Source organism: Tyto alba, unplaced genomic scaffold (assembly GCF_018691265.1).
Source record: "Tyto alba isolate M040663 unplaced genomic scaffold, T.alba_DEE_v4.0 Super-Scaffold_10, whole genome shotgun sequence".
Taxonomy (NCBI): domain Eukaryota; kingdom Metazoa; phylum Chordata; class Aves; order Strigiformes; family Tytonidae; genus Tyto; species Tyto alba.
The window spans coordinates 10669823-10690849 of NW_024881262.1; the positions used below are offsets into that span (position 1 = coordinate 10669823).

Sequence of the window (21027 nt, forward strand, 5' to 3'; positions counted from 1 at the left end):
ACAGCCTCTGGATTACCTGTGCAGCTTCCCAGTCTCACCTCCCATGCACCATACAGCCCTCCAGCCTCTCTTTTGCATTTCCTTCTACACCTAAAAATCTACCTTCTTGTTTGCTTTCTTTCAACCAGCCTTTCTTTCACAGCTCCTTTAGAAGAGGCCCTGTAGCCCTTCTCCATGCCACTTTTAGTGATAACACCTGCTCCTAATTGCTACCTGCTTTTCAGGTGAGGAAATATTAGCTTCACCCCCTCTTTAACCCTTTCCTTGTTGCTCCTTTGTAGCAGAAATTCACATTATTCTACACAATACTTTCCTGTCTGTCTCTTGCTTTAAATATATTTGCTTCAAGAATAGGAATCAACTGTGCAAAAAATAGTGAAATTTTTAATTGTGTCAGAAGCATTATAAGAACTCACTAATGAACTTTAAAATCTCAATACAAATAATAAAGCGTAAGGAAAAAAACCCTTCATCTGGGAACTGATTCCCAAGATATTAATACTGTTTATCTAAGATCAATTGCAGTTACTGCAGTAAAGTTGGAAGATAAATGGAGACATATCAAGAAATAGCCCTTTCTTGGTTGCAGCCTTGAACACAACACACAGAGTGTTTCTCAACTTTATCTTATATTATTTGAGATATCCCCATCTTTTCAACACTTCATTTAAAATAGTGTCTTGCTCATTAAGCTTTTGCAGTGTTGTTTGTGTCAGGCTAATTACTACTACATTCACTTTCAGAGGCAACAGGTCTGATAGTGAAGGTTGATGAACTGAAACTGCTAAAAACGAGCTAATTGATTGAAATAAAAACCAAAACACTACCAAGGAGTTTTAAAATGAGGCTCAATGACTGATCCCAAATACCAGCACTGGTAGTGGACGTGGCAAGTGTTTTAGGGCATGTTGGCTGTACTAAGAAAATATTTTGCATTTGGCAGCAGCATGTAGGAGTCCTGAGTGCATTAATCAGCCTTAACTGCCACAGCATTCTCACCTGAGGCTCCCACCAACACACCTTCCACCCATTGCACCAGCTACTCCATTTAAGAGAGCCCCCTGTCCCTCTCTTCCTTATGCTAGGAGTAATACTGCCTTCATCTCCTTTCTCTATTGTTACTGACCTGCAGTTTAGACTTGCCAGATTAATTTAGACCAAATATGTCACTTGAACCTGTCACCACCTCTAATCAGGTATTGTGGGACTGGTCTCTGGAGGGTAAGGATGATCGTATTAATGCTAGCCTTATTTTCCTGTAAGGTATATTCTTAGTCTTTGTATTTCCTAGCAGATGTTTAAGATTTTTATTAATTTCTTTAGTGTTCAATTAAGTTATTAAAATCATAACAGATTCTCACATTTGCTGAAAGAGAAGCTGTCATAAGATTAGGTTCTTTCTTATATTTTCTAGAGATTAAAGTGAAAGGATGTGCTTACTCCTAAATAGGAAAATTACTTTTATGTAAAGCTTACACTATGGTTCCTAAAGAGATCAAGAATTACACAGGTAGTCCAGTGATCTCCTTCTATAGTGTATCTCAGTTTGGATAAAAAGCTTATATAGAGAATTTGTGTACGCCAATTTTCAAAGGTTGACCACCCATCTCATGGGCTATTTATCTCTGGACACCAGGCGTTTCTTCAAATTCGTGCTGTTTTGGGTATTTTGCTCTTTGTGATTGTAGTGTGAACAGGGAAGTGACCTTGAGCCTCCAGGGAACTGAGAAGTGGCTGCAGCACCCTTGGGCAGCTCCTCAGCAGAGGCAGCAGCGGTGAGGACCAGCCATGTCCCACCAGGCTGGGCTTTGTATCAACAGAAATAACTCCTTGGTACCAAACCCTGCAGCACCATAAAATCTCTTGGAGAAGGATCCTGAGGGACTGAGGTTCCTCTGCCCAACTCTGTAACACTCTGTCTTCCAGCTGATCTGAGAAAGGAAGATAAAAGGGTTTGACCCTACCCTTAAGGGGCTTTGACAGTAGAAATTTCAGCACAAAATGGCACTGACGTGCCCTCAGTTTCCCTCTCCCCTGCAGTGGACAAGGCTGCCCCAGCCCAGCAGACACACACAACCCCTTCCTCAGGCAGTAGCCCTGCTCTGGCATCCTGCTGGGCAGAGGAGGGTGCAGGGGATGGCTGCTTGTGTTTCATCTCTCCTCTTCCCCATGGGTGGACTGGGGAAAGCTTGTGTGGTAGTAGTACTCCAGCTCGGAAGGGGAGAGTGGGAGAGGCAGAGTGTGGCCTCCACAGAGCTGCTGTCGCAGGTACTGGGGTAGAATGGGTGCAGAATATCACTGACAAACTCCTCTTTGCTTTTGTCCAAACAACACTGCTCCTCGGCTGCTAGCTTTCTTTTCTCATGCAAGATACAACTATGCATGAGGCTCCGCTGTATAGACAGAGTGTAATTCAACATGATCCAAAATGACAACTGCACATTGCTGAAACAGCATTCTCCCCTAGCTGAAAACAAAGCCAGAAAGTAGGATTTTTATAACCTACAAAAAGAAAATGAGCAAAAAGTTTACCTCAAACTGAACTATGACTTCAAATTCCATTGTGAAGCCTGTAATGGCTTCCCCAGTGTAGGAGGGAAGAAGATACTAGACATTGATGAGAGTGCAAATACCTGTGACAGTAGCTTTGAATGTCTCTTTTTTAAAAAAATAGGAATTTTGTTTTCACAAAATAAGCTGATCACCAGAACAAGGATTAACCAGATTTTCTCAGCAACCTTCTTGCACCAACTACTGGCGTGTAATTGCTGGGAGCTTTCTGATTACTAATGCATGTGATTACAGCTCAGGGTCACACTAAGGCCATAGCTATTTATGTTTGAAATAACCTTTTCTCTGAATATTGCAAGATCAATAGTATGGCTCCTATGTATGTCATCAGCATTGGCTTTTATGCTGCAAACACTAATATTGATCACTTCAGAAATTAAGCCTTGGCTTCAGAGACCTTTGAACCCAAGTGTAATGGGTAACAGTGAACATCAGACTCAAAAGGGGTAAATATTTATAGTCATCCTTTGTTATTTGAAGGATTGTTGATTGATAACAAGAGGCAAACTTTCCTGATAGTAATTCCAGCCACAGCAATTCTATTAGAATATGAACTCCATACCAGAACAAAATACATTTGAAATGTTAAGGTTATAATATATATAATTAATAGACAATCTATCCCAACTTCTCACATCCGAATAATCTAATTTCTACTTACCATTGTTACTAGAGCAGCATGTGTTTGCTGCAGTTCTCTTCCCTAGTACCTATCTGTCAGCACTTGCACATCCTCAGAAAGTCCTAACTAAACCATAGATATTGCAATAATAATAATGCTGGTAACTGTGGGCTAATCCTCTACCTCTGCACAATTAAAATATGGCTGCTACCTTAAAGGTCTTGGAATTTAAAGGCAACAATCACTCTCCTGAAATACTGAAAGATACCGTCTCTGGTTTTAGATTTTCTTCACCTCTTCACATTCCAGTCTCTTGAACTGGTTCTGCAGTGGTAACTGGGAGTAACTCCTATAAAATCTCTGGAGCTCAGGGCATGTATTGAATGAGGAGAGTCAGATCCTGTCAGCAGCTGTTGCCAGGCAGACCAAAATGCTGTACATTAGCATTGTTTGGCTTGTATTTATGTCTTGGAACTGCAGATAACAGCTCCTGTATCCAGGGCCAGCTGTAGAGAATTCATTGCCCAAGGGAAACTGGAAATCATACAGCTCACAGTCACGCAGAGAAAGCAATAGCTCAATGGTTTGCAGCCCTTCATATCTCGTTGCCCTAGGCAACAGCCTGCACTGTGGAAGTGGCAGCTCCAGCCTTTCTCATATGAAGTCTGTAACATATGGTGTTAATATATGGATTGATACTATGAAAGCCCTACTATAGTACCATTGGGGTGCTCACATATTAGGTGATACGAGTGGGTGCATAAAACAGTCTCAAGACAAGAGCTGCTGGTTTCCATCCAAGCTCTTTGAGACACAGATGGCAGTAACTGGAAGCACAGAGATTAGAGCCTGCATTCACGGATGTGGGGCATCTGACAGAAGATCCTCTCAGTTTGGCTTTCCTTGAGCTCTTACAGGAACTGACCCAAGATCCCCAGTTGAACTCAGGGCAATTCTCACGGTAGATCATAAATCTCAGGTCCCAAAGCAGTGCCTGCCCTGTGCTGCCTCTTAAACCTATTTGCAGCAGGGGCTACAGCTGGGTCAGCTACTGCTGAGTACACTCAGACAAAAATATCTGGTCCTGCAGAGTGCTGAATACCAGCAGCTCCCCATTTATTCACATAGAAGTAAAGAATTCTTTGCACCTCTCTGGATCAGAGCCACTCCGTGGTAATATTGATGAGAAATCATTTGCCATCACTTCTTTGCAACGCTTCAAAGAATTTTGGCTTCTGCAGCAATTTAACCTTTACTCCCATGCTTGAGTAATCTAGATCAGGAATCAATGACTCTTAAAATCCAAAGCTGGACTGACATCTCTAAAAGGACCTTTGTATCCCTGTTTAAGCTTCTAGAGAGTCAGATGTGCATTCACTGTAGTAGTCCTGCACTTACTTCAATGGAGTCCTCAGAGAACTTCATCTCTGTTGCATTCATGTAGCTCCGGAATCAGGGAAGCAATGCTGGTGTGAGGGAGGGCTGGGCTGGCTGCCTTGAGATGCCGAACAAGCCTCTGTGTCCTCAAATTAGGAGGGCACTAGATGGTAGTATCTTATAACAGAGCCAAACCATGGGCACAATCCATCTTTGAGGCAGGCAGGGTAATGATAATGAGTAGCAGTGTATCTCTATGAAGGCATGGATAATCAGTGCTTTGCCTGTGCTCGTTTAGCTCTTGACTGCCTAAAGGGTTCAGGACTCAAATTTCATGACAGCAGTGATTTTGGAACAATGTATTTTCAAGAACTCTCCAAATACAACGCACAGCAGGTGCAAAGCTGTGTTTGAGCTATAGTGTGTGTGTTGTTCTGGTAAACAAAATAGGCAATCATTTCATGACAGCATGGATTTTTGGTCCTGGTAGTGTGTCTTTCCTTTGGCCATATTGTCTGGGATCTTGTTCTGTACAGTCAGGTCCCTCCAATGGCTGGAAAAGATGGAGACAGAACACAGCAGCTTTGTAAACTAAATCCTAGGATCCACTGCAATTTTGGATTGACTGCCTCAGTTCAGTGTTTCATTCCCTACTACACTGCAAGGAATATTCTAATAGAAAACAGGATGAAGGACTATTCATTAATGCTGAATTATTTGCAGGCCTCTGCTGGAAAGGCATCAGCCTTCTGTTAATGCCGCACTGCAAACAACAAGAAGTGGGTACATACAAATGTAATGTATTTTACCCTTGAATAAATGCTGTTGCTTCAGACTTATACCAGCCTGAGTTCACATGCTGGATATGGCTCTCTTCCAGTACATGAGCTCAATCATTCCTCAGAGGCAGTTATGTCTTCAGACTCACAAATGTTATCTGTGTTGTGCTTACATGACAATGGAGCTTGAAGATACTGTAATCTCAACCCAATTGTCTCCTACACATCTGTCCCTATGTCAAAGTGAAGCCTGCTGTCCTGTCCTTCACTAAACTCACTAGCTTTTCTTTACAGTGTTTCTCCTCTCAGAGCACTACCTCCCTCCGTGCCATAATTTACAGATCACTTAAGGTATTTACAAGTGATTTTTTTTTCCATCTATGCATGTAAGAGTTGCCTGTTTCTTCCCTCTGTCTCCCTCCTGTTTCTGAGTTTCAATTCTGGTCATGTCTCCTACACTGGTTAGTGTGAATCACCAAAGCTGACTGACTAATAATGATCCATGTGCCATGTTACCCTTTCACATCATTCTCCAATGTTTTCTCATGTGAGCAGGGGCAGGCAACTTTGTAGAGAACTCAGATTTCTCCCAGCTACTGACCACCTGGGGAAATCCAGATGTTACTATAGGAAACTCTAAAGTGAGGTACAAGAGGCTCAGAAAGTGAGCTACAACACATCAGCACTAATTCAAAACATTTATTGTTTATCTTCTCCCAAATGCCTGAACACAAGCACATCACTGAAAAACAAGAGAAAATATACAAACAGGGCTGGTACCATATACCAGACACTGTGCTGTCAGAATTATTTTAGCAGTCATTCAAGCCTCATCCAGAAAGGTTCATCCTAGAATGAATGCCGAGTCATTCCTTCGGGGCTAAGAGAGGCCTCAAACATGGTGCAGAATGGAGAAATGAGCAACAGTGATGAAGTTACTTAGCTTGTTCTCCACTTTTTGAGACAGTCTGGTGCTGCAGGTACCTTCCCAAGTGCTGAACCTGTTTCCCCCAGGGAGATGGCCTCTCAGGGGATCTCTTGGATTCAGGCACCATATGGAAGGCGAGAAAATAAATTAAATAAAAGATGAGGCAAGAGGTGGAAAAAGGCCCTTGTATTTATCAAGCTGCCAAGAATTGTGATAGATGTCAGCTCAGTTTAATTTTCAGCAAGGCCATCTGAGCTTCCCTCTGCCACAGGGACAAGAACAGACAGGGGCTCCTCTCTGCTTCCTTTTGACCCTATTTGATTTTTAATCTCAGGATTTAGTGTGGAGTGGTCACAACTGCCTACCCTGTTAGCAAGCAATGACTTCTGTCAGCACCAGCAGCTCTCATTGTGCCCAACCCAGAGACCTCACACAGGAGGAAACCTCCTATCCTTGCTTTCCCTGGAGAGTCCCCCCACATCCTCCATCCAGGTAGGCCTGGGCTTGTTCTGGAGTGTTTAAGTTGAGAGGGGGAAGTGCCACAATCCGAGTAGTTCCTTGAATGATGCTGCAAGAAATAATTTTTCCCCTGCTTGTGACCTAATACACCCCATTCTTTGTTTAATTATTATTTAATAACCAACCTCCTTCTTGCTCCTCCTCCCCACCCCCTCCCCCCAAAAAAAAGCCATAGCCAGCCCACAAACAAAACTCAACTTATTATATGTATTTTATGTATTTTAATTGTCATTGAGGGCTAACACTGTCTGAAATACAGTCCTAAAACAGCAGTGTGTTCAGGAAAGCCATGAGAAGAGCTGACCCAAACAGCATAGACTTGCTTGCAACCAAAACATGTAACTTAGAACAATTCATCTGAGTCGCAACTACTCTCCAGGCACCAAGAAACTATGGAGCCCAGTAGAGCTTTGTAAGGATGCACAGGACTCAGTGCCCACATGCGTAGCTGTGGAAGAGACCATGGGCACCACCAGTACTAACAGCAAAACTTGGATCCTGCTACCTGACTCCTTTAATAATTTCCTCGCATGTTAAATGCTCCTCCATGCATTCACTCCAAGAAACAAACACCTACAAGCCATTACTGAGGTAGGCGATAAAATAAAGGAAGAGGGAAACTGCTGTAGCAGTAGATTTAACAGCAGCAATGTGGAGGCTTTTGAAAGACAGTGACCTACAGATTGACAGATTGGATCACACCTCAGTCCCATCCAGCCTCGTACCCGCTCTCCAACAGTTGCCATCACAAAATGTTTAAGTAGAAAGTGTGAAAACCCTTCAACAAGCAGATGGTGGATGGTAGCTACTCCTATTCCCTATGCCCCAACATCCTGGCCCCTTACAGGCTTGAGAATGAAAGCTCAGGGTTTAACAGCCCATTATGGGAAGGATATCAATAAATGAGAAAACAGCTAGGGCTGTAAGCAGCCTTTCAGTCCTGTGGAACTCTGCATTGCTCTGCTTACTGCATGATGCTGTAAGAGAAATGATTAACAGTAACATACCTGGGTATGTGGGATTTTTCTAACTTTCTCTTGAATTCTGCTAAGGGTGGTAGAGTCAGAGTCACATTCCATATGAAAAAGTATTTAGCTAAAATAAAAGACAGAATGGAGAAAAAGACCTCCGAGCTCTTCTTTCCTGAAACAGAAGCAGCCTTAGTGCAGACTATTGTTTCTACTGGTTGTAGGATGCGCTTTTGTCACCCCTGTCTCCCTAAACATGAGGCCAAACTATCACATAAATACTTTACCTTGAGACAAAGACAAACTAGTGTTCCAGATCCCCAACTCATAACAATTTCTTATGGTCTTTATTTCTGATCATGCCTCAACAAATAGTTAGAATGTGAGCTTGATACTTGTAATATTCTACATTTTGGAGAGTTCACTAGGCACATCTGCACATTTTTCATGGATTTCTGTGAAAGCTTGATTTCCACTTTTTATAGACACAAAATTTACAGCATTAGCAAAACACTAGTAAATAGTTCTTCATTAAACAGTTCCCAATGAAACAGCTGCACAGAATAAGCCATATAGAATGGGGTAAAATTAATAACCACAATCTAGGAACAAAAATGTAAACAAGTAGCTTTTTTTAAGCTGTGAAACTAAAAAAGATAAATTGTTATTACCTCTCCTTTCCCCTGTTCCACTTTCCCATGTGGATTCTCTGAAGTCTAACAGAATGATCTTATTAGCCTTTCCTTCACTAATTGCATCTTTCTCTTCTCTTTAGTCACTATTTTCATATTTTGCATGAACTTAGTATTTTAGACCTTTGTCACTTCACTAAGTTTGGTAAAAATTGGCCAACGATTCAAAAGCTTTATTGGGGTACAGAGAGAAAGACGCAGATAACATGATCAGAGAAGGTCAATTTTTAAATAGAAGTAGGTTGATGGGGAATGGAAATCCAAACTGCCATTTCTCGTTAGCACAAGATCCCAAGCAAATTTATCAAACACATTTCTGCAGGTTTTTATTGTTCTGTTTCATTGGGAATGCAGTGACAGATGCACATCCCATGTCTGTATCTTATTTTTGGGTAAGGAAACCTGGTGTGCTGTTGCTGGTGGAAAAGACCAGCTGCCCCTAGCTGCTCACCAGAAAACTGAAAGTAGGACAGAGCTGTAGGATCAGTTGTTCAAAAAGAGCTCCTGAAATGCATGAATGCTCTAAGACAAAAGGAAGAATTTTCAAGGCAGGGGGATTTCCATTGCCTTGATTTAAGTGTTTGCATAGAAGTAGCAAAAGGCCTATTTGATACAGTACCTTGAAAGCTAATTTCTTAAAAAAAAAAAATCTATTTTGAGTGTCCCTGCTGTACACAGACACAGGTCAGAAACACTGCAGTCATCCATCCAGCTGTAACATATTAGATTATTTGTGGCTTTGCAGCATACAACAGATTCTGACTTGTGATGCTAAACCATTGGCCTCAGACAAAAGCCAGCTTGGGTTATTTCATTCTGCTGACCTAAATTCTTCTCAAACAGTCAAGTGGGTGCAGTATCATCCTTCATTTCCTGTCCCAAATTGTAGCATAGCTTCTCTTCACACATGTAGATATTTTACACTGCTGCTCAGAGCTCGTGGTTAAGCCAAGAGTGGTAGGAATTGACCCACCATGGTTAACAAATAGGAATTTCAAGTGATGTGTAAGTCAAGATATGTAACATCAAGAGATGTCCACCCTAAACCAAGTTCTGCCACTGACTTTCCTTTTGATCTCCACCAAGTTGCATAAGTTCTTTTTTCTATTCATAAAATGGGAGATTGACAGTGTAAAACCAGATGAAAGCTGACATGAACGTATGGTGGGGTTTTTTCTTGTATAGCTCATTTGTGCAATGTACTGCTTTCTGAAATTTCACCTCAGTGCCTTCCCTACCAGGGATGCTGACAGGCAGCTCATCTGGATCCAGTTGTCATCTGAAGATGTGAGGAGCTCTTACAACTTAATTGGAAGTTAAGGGGAGCCTCTAAGAGAATCCTACCTCTAATGTGCTGTGGAATTCTTTACTGGTAATGGAGAGAATCCAAGCTCTGCTGTTTCCTTTTGAGACAGCTGACGCTGGTTTTGGCAGCTCCATCTTATTATAAAATAATTTTAAGAATAAAAATCTGTGGAAAATGGGGCACTGGGTGGAGGTGCTTGTGTGCATAACTGTGCCCAGAACATTGCCCACATATATCAAAGCTGGCATCAGACTTCTGGGAACCAACTGCCAAGTGTGGGTAGTGAGTGCACAAAAGCATATTCTGGTGGGCTTCACAAGCTGGAAGAGCTGTACCGTTCCCACAGGCAAACAATCCTGCTGTCAGCACCAGGCATGCCACCCAGCAAAGCTTCTTCCCCCCCCATCACAGAAGAGTTGCCACTTGCCCACCTACCCAAATGACATGCTTTTTTCAGAAGATATGAGTGTTTCCCCAACACCTCCCAACAATCAAGTCTAATGAAAGTAGGTTAAATTAAAAAAAAAAAAAAAAAAAAAAAAGAACCTTGATGCAGTTTTGGTAACAAGATTGGGTAACATTTTGTGCTAAATCTTGGATAGCAAGCAGAAAGCCTGATAGGATTCACAAACTACTCCTGTCCTAGACACCTGCGGTGGCCCCATTACCTCACCCACACCAGGGCAATCAGGAATTATCCCTGAGAGGCTGAGGGAGCACAGGGCTATTTAAGAGTTCTAGTTCGGTTCTTTATTGTTTAACACTGTGTAAAGATGTGCTACAGGGCAGGATGCAGGGTACTAGAAAAGTACCAAGTTAAGATATGTACTGTGGAGTAGGTGACTGGCTTCAGTGCTTTGATTTTAACCTGAGTGAAGCAGGTAGCTAGCTATATGTATGAAGTCTGCAGTAGGATAAGAGGCTTTTTTTACAAGCACATGAACTGTCTAACACAGCACGAGTCAGCCAATGAGGGATCAAAGGCTCTGGCCAGGACAGATAAATTGAGCTCCAGGCAATTAACTATGTTTCTGACACTCTTACTGACACATTAAAAATAAACTGTCATCTACTTCACACAGACCAAAATGATCCCATAAAGTTTTTATTGCAAATATAAAGGTCTTTCTTTTTAATGCTCCCATAGTTTGGCTTTTTGCAAATTTTGTGAGTAAGTTTCTTCCCTCCTGCTATTGGGTGAGCTGAGAGCTGTGCTCCCAACCAAGAGTTGTCTACATTCTAGACAGGCTGAATGCCATCAATCCAAGTGGTAATATGGGCGTGACAGATGTGGTATATATAGTAAACACTGTAAAGTATGCTCATGGTGAGGGATCCCCTCAGTTTACTAAGGATGAGAGCCCTTTCACTTGTTTGAGCTGTTAAGAGTCTCACTGAACTTTCAAGAGACCCCTACAGCTGCCCAGTAATTCCTTTTCAACAAGCTACTGCTGATTCAGCTAGCACAACTGATGTTACAAGGTGTGATTCATAAACATGGTGCATCATGAGTGAGTTTAGAAGAAATGTTCTTCCTGTGGCCAGTAACAAATTTTTTTAACATTACTTGCTTCCATTTTTGTACAGCTGCTTTTCCTAGTTACACGATTTGATAAAAAATGAGCATTGTCTACAAAAAGGCAGACTCTGCAAGTAGGTCCTGAATGGCTGGGAAAATGGTGGGATTATCCTTCCCTGTTGGAAGGTGGTGAACTAGGCTCTGGCCTCAGTGCGAAATGGAAAAAAAAAAAAAAAAACAAGATCGGTAAGCTTCATTCCTCTTCCTAGGACGGACCTGCTGGCTGACCTCCAGAAAACAAATGACATGCTCTAGCCTCAGCCTCACGACTCAGGGACCTCTTTATTGTCAGAGAACAGGGGAAAGGTTCATTAACATATTTATAGTGTCCAGAATTATTTCCTACATTGCTAAATGCTAACATACTGCTACGTTACCTCTAACAAATCCCTCCTGACATTAAGGAGGGTCCTCAATATGGATGATAGAGACCTATATTGAGACTAGCAGGAAAACCAGGAGATGCACATATCTCTTTGGCTCCAAAGAAATACTCTTCCTAAAAAAAAAAATTAAATGTGTCTTAAATTGAATCACAAATCTTCATAATAAAAATGTGAATTCATGTGACTTTGTGTTGATTTGAATTTGTACAATTGCAAAGCAACTTGTGTTGGTATCACTGGGCCAAAGAGGGTGATGCTGCAAGCTCTCCTGGCAATTGTACTCTCTCTCCCATACCAAGCCCCTGCTGAGGTTACCAGGAGCACCAAGACTGACCCCTGGAGAAAAGCTTAGAGAGATGAGACCTGATCTTAAGTATTTTATTCAGTTTACATCTGCTTTCATGCCATTTCTTTAGACAAGACATCGATTGCATTTGCTTTCCTAAACTTAGTTAAGCTGCTACAGCTAATATCAAACCCAAGAATAATTTTGGTCTAAAATCTTATTTGTATAGTCTCCAAAAGCCACATTTTGATCATACTCTATTTCATATACAGATTGAGCAAAGTAAATGGCAAAGGTATTTCAGGAACCTGTACAACATATTTGGCATTCACAACACACAATCTCTTACAAACACTGACAGCTATAAAATTTGCTCCCATGCAATTCAACTAAAAATCTCTTTACATGATGCAACAAAGCCACAGTCTGCTTTAACTCAAATGTAACCAAAAAAGGTCCCAAAAGCTTTTCTCAGATGATATTTTAATCACCAGCATCTCCTACTGTCTTGCTAGTTTCAGGTTATTTGGTTCCTTTTAGTTTGGCCACCAATGCCAGTGAGTGGGTAGCCAGCTAGACTTATAAGGATGCCAGTGCATAGTATAGGCCTTCCCTGTATTCACTAGCATTTGAAGGTTAGCAAACAGTAAAATCAAGCCTGACGTGGAGAAGAGCTTTTGGGATACTGTCCTAGCACCTTCCAGAATCCTTGAAACAGCAATGGCAATAAAAAAGACCCTCTGAGAAGGGGCTGCTATTCCCGTATGACAAGCAAATGAAAAGCACATTAGCACTGCTGTTGCTCTAGCATCCTTCCACCATCCCCTTTTCTATACCACCTCCCCGCAGGAAGGACTGGTCTTGGGTATTTTACACAGATCACTTCACAGGTGGGACGCTCTCTGCTCTTATTGTTTTTGCTTTTCAAAGAACTGCATGCTTGAAAAACAAATGAAACCATCAATTAAAGGCTGTCTAATTGCCCAAAGCCATGGGTTTGCAACCTGCTGATGGCTCTTATTTCACATGCAGGTGTGATACTGTCACACAAAGGCTTCCTGCCTGTGCAGAGCATCAGCACCTCCGGGGAGAACAGGGCCCCCAAATCTACACAAAGGTAGCAGAGAAGAAAATTAAAGGTGTCTTACCCACATGGGTGATAACCGTAGTTAGTCGCTGGGTGAGCTCCTGATGTGACATCTCTTCTTCTTTTAACCACAAAAGCATTTCACACAGGGAACTGCACAGCATCCAAAAAAAGATGCACCCAGAGTGGGAGGCTGCACACTCACTGCCTCGCTTCCACACAAAGCGAGGACCACTCCCACGGCACGGCCCTTCCAGCTCTCACATCTTCTGCCGGCTGCTCACCTCTTCCAATTTGCTGCTGTCCATGCATGGACTTAGAAAACCTCCTTCCAAAAGAGGATTTTACCCGCCTTGACAATAGGAAGGGAGCAGGAGGGGAGAAATAAAAAAGGAAAAAGAAGCAGGAGAGTTGATTGCTTATGGCTTTTTTTCTCCCTTCTCCCGCGGATGAGGCAAAGGATAAAGAGACAAACCAGCAGGCAGATACCTTCCTCCAGGGAGACTTTTGGATGGTGATGCTGTGAGTCAGGGAAAAATCCTGGAGGTAGGAATGGCATCGGGAGGAGTGGAGCTGGCAGGAGTGCTGTAACAGCAGCAGCTGCTCTACAACACTCTCTTCACAAGCGTGCCTGGGAGCCAAGAACAACCTGCCCGCAGCCTCCCGTGCTCCCCTTTGGCCCCTGGGCCCAGATGCCTTGCAGCTGTCCCCAGGCGGAACCCTGTAATGTCCCCAGAGACCCTCCTCCCACCCCTTCCGAAAGCCCTTGCCTGACAAATGGGGCTGCCACATACATGGAAGGGGTCAGTGGGCTTTTTAGAGATGATGTAGCCAGAAGTTTGTTGCCCTCCTGCATGGACAGGATCACTAGGATCCTGGTGTGACTGAGCCCACAGGACCCTCCCCAGCTGCACATGTTTAAGAAGAGTGAATTAACTAGCCCTGGCTGCTAGGCGAGACTTGCCTGTAATCATGGTGACAGAGCTCAGCTGTACCTGTGGGCGGGCAGGCACTGGTGGACATCAGTGGGCCAGAGCAGGTTTGCAGGAAGCAGCTGCCCCTGGGTGCCAGAGACACAGCTGAGCCTTGCATGGCTGCATGGCTGCCATAGGACAAAGCTTCATCAAGCCTCCTGGCTGCAGACCCCAGCTGGGATCTGAATAGAGGAAAAGTGAGGCAGGCATGAAAGTGAGAAAGGGCAGGACATGCCAGAAACTTGCATGTCTCCATTTCCTCTTTGCACCTCCTCCTTGGAAGTCTACCTGAAGCTTCATGCAAGATACTTCTGGAAACAGGGAAAATTTATTACACATATAAAAATGAAGAAATAAAATAGAAAAGGGTGCAGCTGCCTGCAATATCTGCTCTACCCCCACAGAATGGATTCAGCTCTAATTCCAGATTTCTCTACCCATCCATAGGATTTTGCTTGGGTCCATCTTTCCAGACACACCAGAGAATGGTGACAACACATATACACAAAGCTGAAGCTGTAAAATACCCCTGTGGACTCACTGGATCTTATAGCACAATTAGTGCATCAATCCTGGTGTTGCAAAAGGTTTTATCTACCTCTGTGATAGGAAAATCCTATAATCAGCTGGCTGACTTACAAGCCAGTCTGAGTATCTGTGCTGTTGTCCTCATTTTTGGATGATTGACCAACTGTGCTGAGAGGTTTCTTGCACACTTCTGTTGAGTTAGTTTAACAGCAAGTCTGCCTGAAAACAAGTGAGGAAGATGACTTTAGAGCCACCTGCCAACATTTTGGGATTAAAGCAAAAGCCATTTTTCTCTGAGATCCTCTTTTTACTGCCCAGATGGGCAGTAAAGTTCAAACTGTAAGGACCTTGAACAATGTTAAAGAAGTCCTTCAACCAGGGAAGAGATGCCATTATCAGGAAAAAAAAGCATATGAGAAGCAGACTGACACCCAGACATAATCTTTGGAGAGGTCTGAAAAATCTGGGATGCTTTATTTTGCTCTTAGAGGGTCACAGATTGCAGGTAGGAACATGGAACTAGAAAAGTCATTGTGTTTCCAGACACTTAACAGATTTTTTCTTTTTTTCTTTTTTTTTTCTGCAAGCAGAGACACTGTATAATCCCATTCATAAATGAAATAAACTCCACTGAAAAGTGGTGTAGATAGTTTGCTCTCATTACTCCTACAGCAAGTCTGTTCAAGAACATCAAAGATAGCTAAGAGCCTTTGTCTTATTTCTAGCTAAATTCATTCTCAATTATTTTAAGACCATATGTTCCTACACCAACATTGTTATTCAGCACCAGTAACTGCAGAGACATGTACATTTGCTATTTAAAGATTCCTTTTTTCTTAGTATTTGTTATTGCTGTGTTAGTCTGCTTTCCAGTTTTCCTCTATACCCTCAATAGCTTTTGAGCCTATTGGTCAATTGTAATCAAATTCAGGAGACAGAAATTAGTTCTTACAGGTTCACTGAAAGTAGCAAGGTGTACAAAGCCTGAAAGGGGAGGGAGAGGATGCAATAGGGACTGAATAATTATGTTTTGTGGCTGTTCCTTGCCCATCTTATACTGTGAGGTGAGTTACATAGGATTCATTCAGAGTTGAGGGTGCTGTCCTAAGATATGAGTTCTAATGAACAAAAGGGGGGGAAATTGGGGTTATTTTGGAGGGAAGGTCTGGGCTGCAAGACACAGCCATGGGACAGCAAACTCCACTAGTTTTAACAGTCATGGGATGGTTTCTTTACACACCAAGATTCAGTGGTGCCTCCATTAAAAAAGGCTGCTGTTCACAGTGTGTATTGCCATTACAAATTCCTAAAAGGAAGAACTACAGGGACTCAACCAAGTCAGAAATACTGAAAAATCACTGGTGATCCACAGTTCAAGACCCAAAATGAGAGGGGAAAAAAAGAGGAACTTGGACTATAGGGATCTCTTGGAGACAGAGAGAAATTAAAGCCCTGTGCTGCCACTCGAGGAATGGTTCAAAGATGCTGAAGCAACTTAGTGCATCACTGTGATAGTAACAATTCTCAGTGCTGTGAATATTTGTGAAATGGAGCCAGCGCTTTTACTGCAAATACAGACTTCCCCTCTGAAAGATAAAAGCCCTTGCTGATATACATGTGTTAGAGGTACAGAGGATGATGATTTACATTTCAGGCATGAGTCGAGATCTCACCAGAAAGCAAGGCCAGGGGCTGTATGAACACCATGATTCTACTATTAAAACAATGGCCAAAAGGCAAAAGAATTTGATTTCTCCATAGAGTGACAGCCTGACAAATCACCAGCCATTTATTAGATCCTGAATCAAACAGCTGAGGTGAAACCATGGTAAGCAATTTTAATAAACAGTAAATTGCACACAGCAAACAAAAAGGTTTACAAGATCCTATGGCCTGGCCAGATGGAAGGGAAAACTCTCACAGCAAAAATTATATAGATTAATCTAATATATCTAATATTCCCTTTTTTTTTTTTTTTTTTCATTTTATGTAGCAGTGTATCTCTTTCTTGTGTCACTAAAAACCATCCAACTGAGATTGAAGGGCTGTTAAAGATCAAAATGAGATCCATCCATGAATTGAGCCTATCTTCTTCACTGTATTGATTATCTCAATTTTCTCAGTCCTATATAACCTTTATAGGCTCATGCATCTCAGTGTTTCAGGAAAATCTCCTTCCAGAACAAGATCACAACTTTCTAGTGTACCAAGTGCATCTGAAGACACTTTCATACCAGAAAAAAGGCAGGCTGATGGAATAACATAAAAGTTTAGAATCCCTTTGACAATTTTCTTCTTTTGCAGACAAGCTACTTTGGTATCATACCTCTTCCTCCCTTAACTTTTTTCTATAGACTCTCTGATCCCCATATCAAAGGGTGGGGCTCTATTACTCACTGGGAAGAACTGTAACACCGTTGGCACAGTCAGGAAAGGTAACTACACTGTCACCATTTCTATCTGGTTATGGCAGTACTTCAGAGCTACAGCACATTTCCATTTGTAGAAGAAACTGGTAAATGAGTCAGATACTACTTTGATGGACGCCTACAAAGGCACACAAAGTGCTGTTTCCTTTCTGTAACATCACATAGTAAAGGAAAATACCACTCAATATTTCAAGTTTTCTTACTTTTGTTCTTTTTGGAACACTTCAGTCAAGAGTGCTCTTACTCAGCTTTTAAGAGGGTCACAGTGCTAGTGCTTCTCTGGCTGTTCTTGGCTTTACATCATCCTCTCAGTCAGCTCCTGCAACAAATCTGGGCTTCTCTGCCAAAACTTGCATGTATACTTTTTCTCCCACACACAGCTCCCTTGGCAATGCCTAGGTCTCTACCTTCACACTTAGCCTCTTGCCTGAGCTTTGCAAAGCCTGACCTGCTTTGCTTCAGATGCTGTTTCAGCTACTTTACTCAAAAAGGAGCACAGCTGTTTCTAACATCCATTCTGAAGGAAAAGAGTCCACTGAAGGCACTACTTTTAGCAAAGCTTTCTGTTGTTCTTCCCTTTCTTCCTTCCCCATCATAAACCTTTTTGTAACCATCACTTACATCAGTTTTTCACTGCCTGTGCTCCAGAACAGCTGTCCTGACACATTCCGGGGCAGTAGCTCATCTGTGAGTAGGACCATTAATATACCCTTAAGAAAGAATGAATTAAATAGTTGCTTAAAGAGAGACTTCCTCTCCAGTAATCCCCTTTCAGATTGCAGAGATCTGTAGTTCATTGCCTTTCTGAGCTTAAGTTTGTGTTTGCCTGATCATATTTAATACTTCATTTCTTCATTAATCTGTCTTGTTATTTTTTGAATATATTTATAATTTTGACAGCCATAAAGTTTGGTTGCAACCAGATTTGCAATTTAAATATGCATTGTGTGAAAAAAAATACTTCTTTTGGTCTTAAATCTGAAGCCTGATAGTTCAATTTCAGGTCTCTGGTTCCTGCATCTTCAGAAGAAATTAATAATTCCCTATTTGCAGTATCCATCTTAGCCATGAATTTCCATACAGTGATCATATCCCTCAGTCACTCTTTCTTGAGCTGAGCTGAATACTGTCCTAGTTACTATCTCTTCCTAAAAAAAAGCCGGTTCATACCTTTCAACATTCTTGTCATCTTGCTTTGAACCTTCTCTTGTTCACACAGCTTGGACAGAGAAAACTGCCAGTTTAGGTCTGCTCTGTGTTGCTTACATAATTCTGACAGAAGTCTTCTCATGCTGAAAGATATTAGATAAATGTTACATTTGTGAAAAAATCCATATATATATATATATATAATTTTAGCACTTTCTACCATCTTTCCTCTTTTAAAACAAAGCCTGAATTTTGGACAAAGCTGTTGGACAGTGAACCTGTAATTTTTAGGGTCAGCTCACTTCCTAAGCTATATGTAGTTTTTTTAAAGGAAGCTACTTATCCGCTTTCAGTGTCATAGAAAAACCTGAGCTCATCTCTCAGGAAGCATTAATGTCAACTGGTTGATTGATGGAGGCATGGGCAGGTCTCCAGGGCAGCAGGCAGAGTAACTTATAAAGACAGTCGTCCTCCCCCTAATCAATTCTTCTGCCCTGCTACTGCTCCTAACCGCTGATGTTGTTTTTCCACCAGATGAGATCTTGAACCCTCATTCTGTGATTGTACACCTGCAAACACTGGCATAAGAAGACTGGGAAGGAAGGGGAGCAGGCTTCCCATTTAGTTCAGTTTAAGATGCAAAAAAGTGCCCTGCCACCAAAAGATGCAGTCTTCACCTCCCTACCCATCCCACCACACACTCCCACTTCTACCTCCTGTCTGCTGTAGTAGTAGTGCAATGTATGGGATCATCTCACTGAGCTGCAGGATCCATTTGCACTAGTGAAACTAGACCTGAGGCACTTGGAAGATCCTAGGGTTCAAATGTGGCTGGAGGACCTGGCTACGATGAGAATGAAGAAGGTTGCCTTCAATCAGTATCAGTAATAAGGCATCTGCCACTGGGGTACTGCGATTTTTTAATACCAACACATCATGGGTTGTATAGCTTTATAAATGAAAATAAATAGTCTTAAATAGTCTTATTTAAGAAATCCAGCACACACCAAATGATTAGCATTTTCAAGCTAAACTGGCCTTTCTATGCATTAGACTAGCAGTTTCTATGGGTCACATTTGAGGAGCACTGATGAGGCTAGTGAAAAACAGCCTCTGCCTTGGGAAATGCTGGAGTCAAGCAAACAAGAGGACATCGTAACTGTCTGAGTTTGATCTGTTGGACCTTAAGATGATAAGTGCAGTTCAATAGAATAGAGCAAGCACAGTTTTTAGTCCTTGTATATCTGAGTGGGAGGGAGAGAAAAACAGGGAGCAAGAGAGAATAGCTTGCATTTCATTATTCCTTTCTGGAATTTTTAAGTTTTGTTAAAGTAATGAAACAAAAAGTTGTATTATGAAAATAAATTAATGTAGCAGACAGGAAATTCCATTGCTGAACTGAACCTGAGGCTCATACATAGTTGATAGAATGCTCAAAGTTTATATAATAATTGAAGTGGCCCCATTAAGGAGAGTGGATCAAATAGAGACCACCAAATAGAATGAAGCTGTAAAAATACAACAAAGCTTTGTACAGTTTCAGAAAGCCAGTGAGTTCTAGCTGCTTATACATCCTTACCATTTCCAAGTGTTCATGACTTGGAAGTACCAAATATAATCACAATGGGAAAAAAAAATAGCATTGCATTTTCATCTAGAACAAGACGTCAGTAATTATATGTGTGGGCATTTCTTGCTGCTAAGGCTACGATCTGGATTTCATGCTTCAATAGCAGAATGCCAGATGAGAGGAAACAGCTTATTTAAAATTGCCCAGGCAAGAATTTCTGGTTTGTCTCATTGATAGAATGATGTATTTTAAGCCTAAATTCTTTCCTGCATCTCCTTTTCCAAAGACTGTTCATCTGTTGCCATAGAGACCATTTCCAGTTCCCTCTTTTCCCTTGCACAGGTTCTATTCTGGGTGATCGTTACCGCGGCTGCCCAGGCCACGCTGGCTGTGCCTTGCACCCAGCAGTAGCCGAGGGGGAAATAGTAAAGCTGAGCATCTGCAACCACACGATCTACAATCACTAGTAGCAGAATTGCTTTTGGTTTTTATCCACAGAGCTGGTACATAATTGGGAAGATAAGCTATAGCTACCCAGTGCATGAAAACGTGGGTGCGTATCATGACTGCCAAATCTACTCCGATGGTTTCTTGTCATTTAAAGGGAACTGTCACGTCAATCACACCCCTCATTTTTGTCCTGCCTTTACTGTAATGAAGATTATTAGAAGTAATGAGAAAACAAAAAGGATTCACTTTTGCTTCACTAGTAGCTTTTGTAAAAATAATCCCCGCGCCTGTACACCTGGGGGAGCTGCTCGCATGGCAACAGCAAGGGCGGAAGATGGGTTGAGCAGCGACCATGCAATCACAAATAGCCAGAGGCAGCTGAAACAGGACAGGCCTGGGACAGACTGGCCTTCACGGAGACTTCCAGAGACCCCCAGGACGCACCTCAACTCCCTGACGGGGAGCAGCAGCCCCCGCCCTAAGGCTGCAGCGGCTCCCACCTCCTGACACCAGAGGTCCCTCCTCCGCTCGCTTTCCGTGCTGCTTTTGTACAGCGCGGTTTTTTCGCTCTGTTTTGTTTTGCTTTCCCGCTGGTTGGGGAAAGGGCGTTTGGGCGGGGCGGCGAGGAGGGGCAGGACTCCCCGCCGAGGCCGCCCTGAGGGGAGGCGCGACCATAGCGCCCTGAGGGAACCCCACCGCCCCTCCCGCCTCAGGAGCCGGAGCATGCGCAGAGCTGCCGGGAGGGGGGGGGCGCCGCGGCGCTCCGCCAGTGCCCGCCTCCACGGCGGTGTCGGGCTCTCTGATTGGCTCTCGGCGGGCGGAAGCGG

The 21027-nt window shown here is 42.6% G+C and overlaps 1 protein-coding gene across 1 annotated transcript in view; it reads right to left on the reverse strand.

The window, feature by feature from the left end:
* Positions 1-13535, reverse strand: part of MCF2L2 (MCF.2 cell line derived transforming sequence-like 2) — a 178229-nt gene extending 164694 nt beyond the window's left edge. Inside the window, exon 1 of the mRNA XM_042799216.1 lies at positions 13162-13535. Within this exon, the coding sequence (XP_042655150.1) occupies positions 13162-13264 (103 nt within the window). The 5' untranslated portion in view covers positions 13265-13535. The remainder of the gene's footprint in view (positions 1-13161) is intronic.
* Between the last annotated feature and the right edge of the window lie 7492 nt (positions 13536-21027).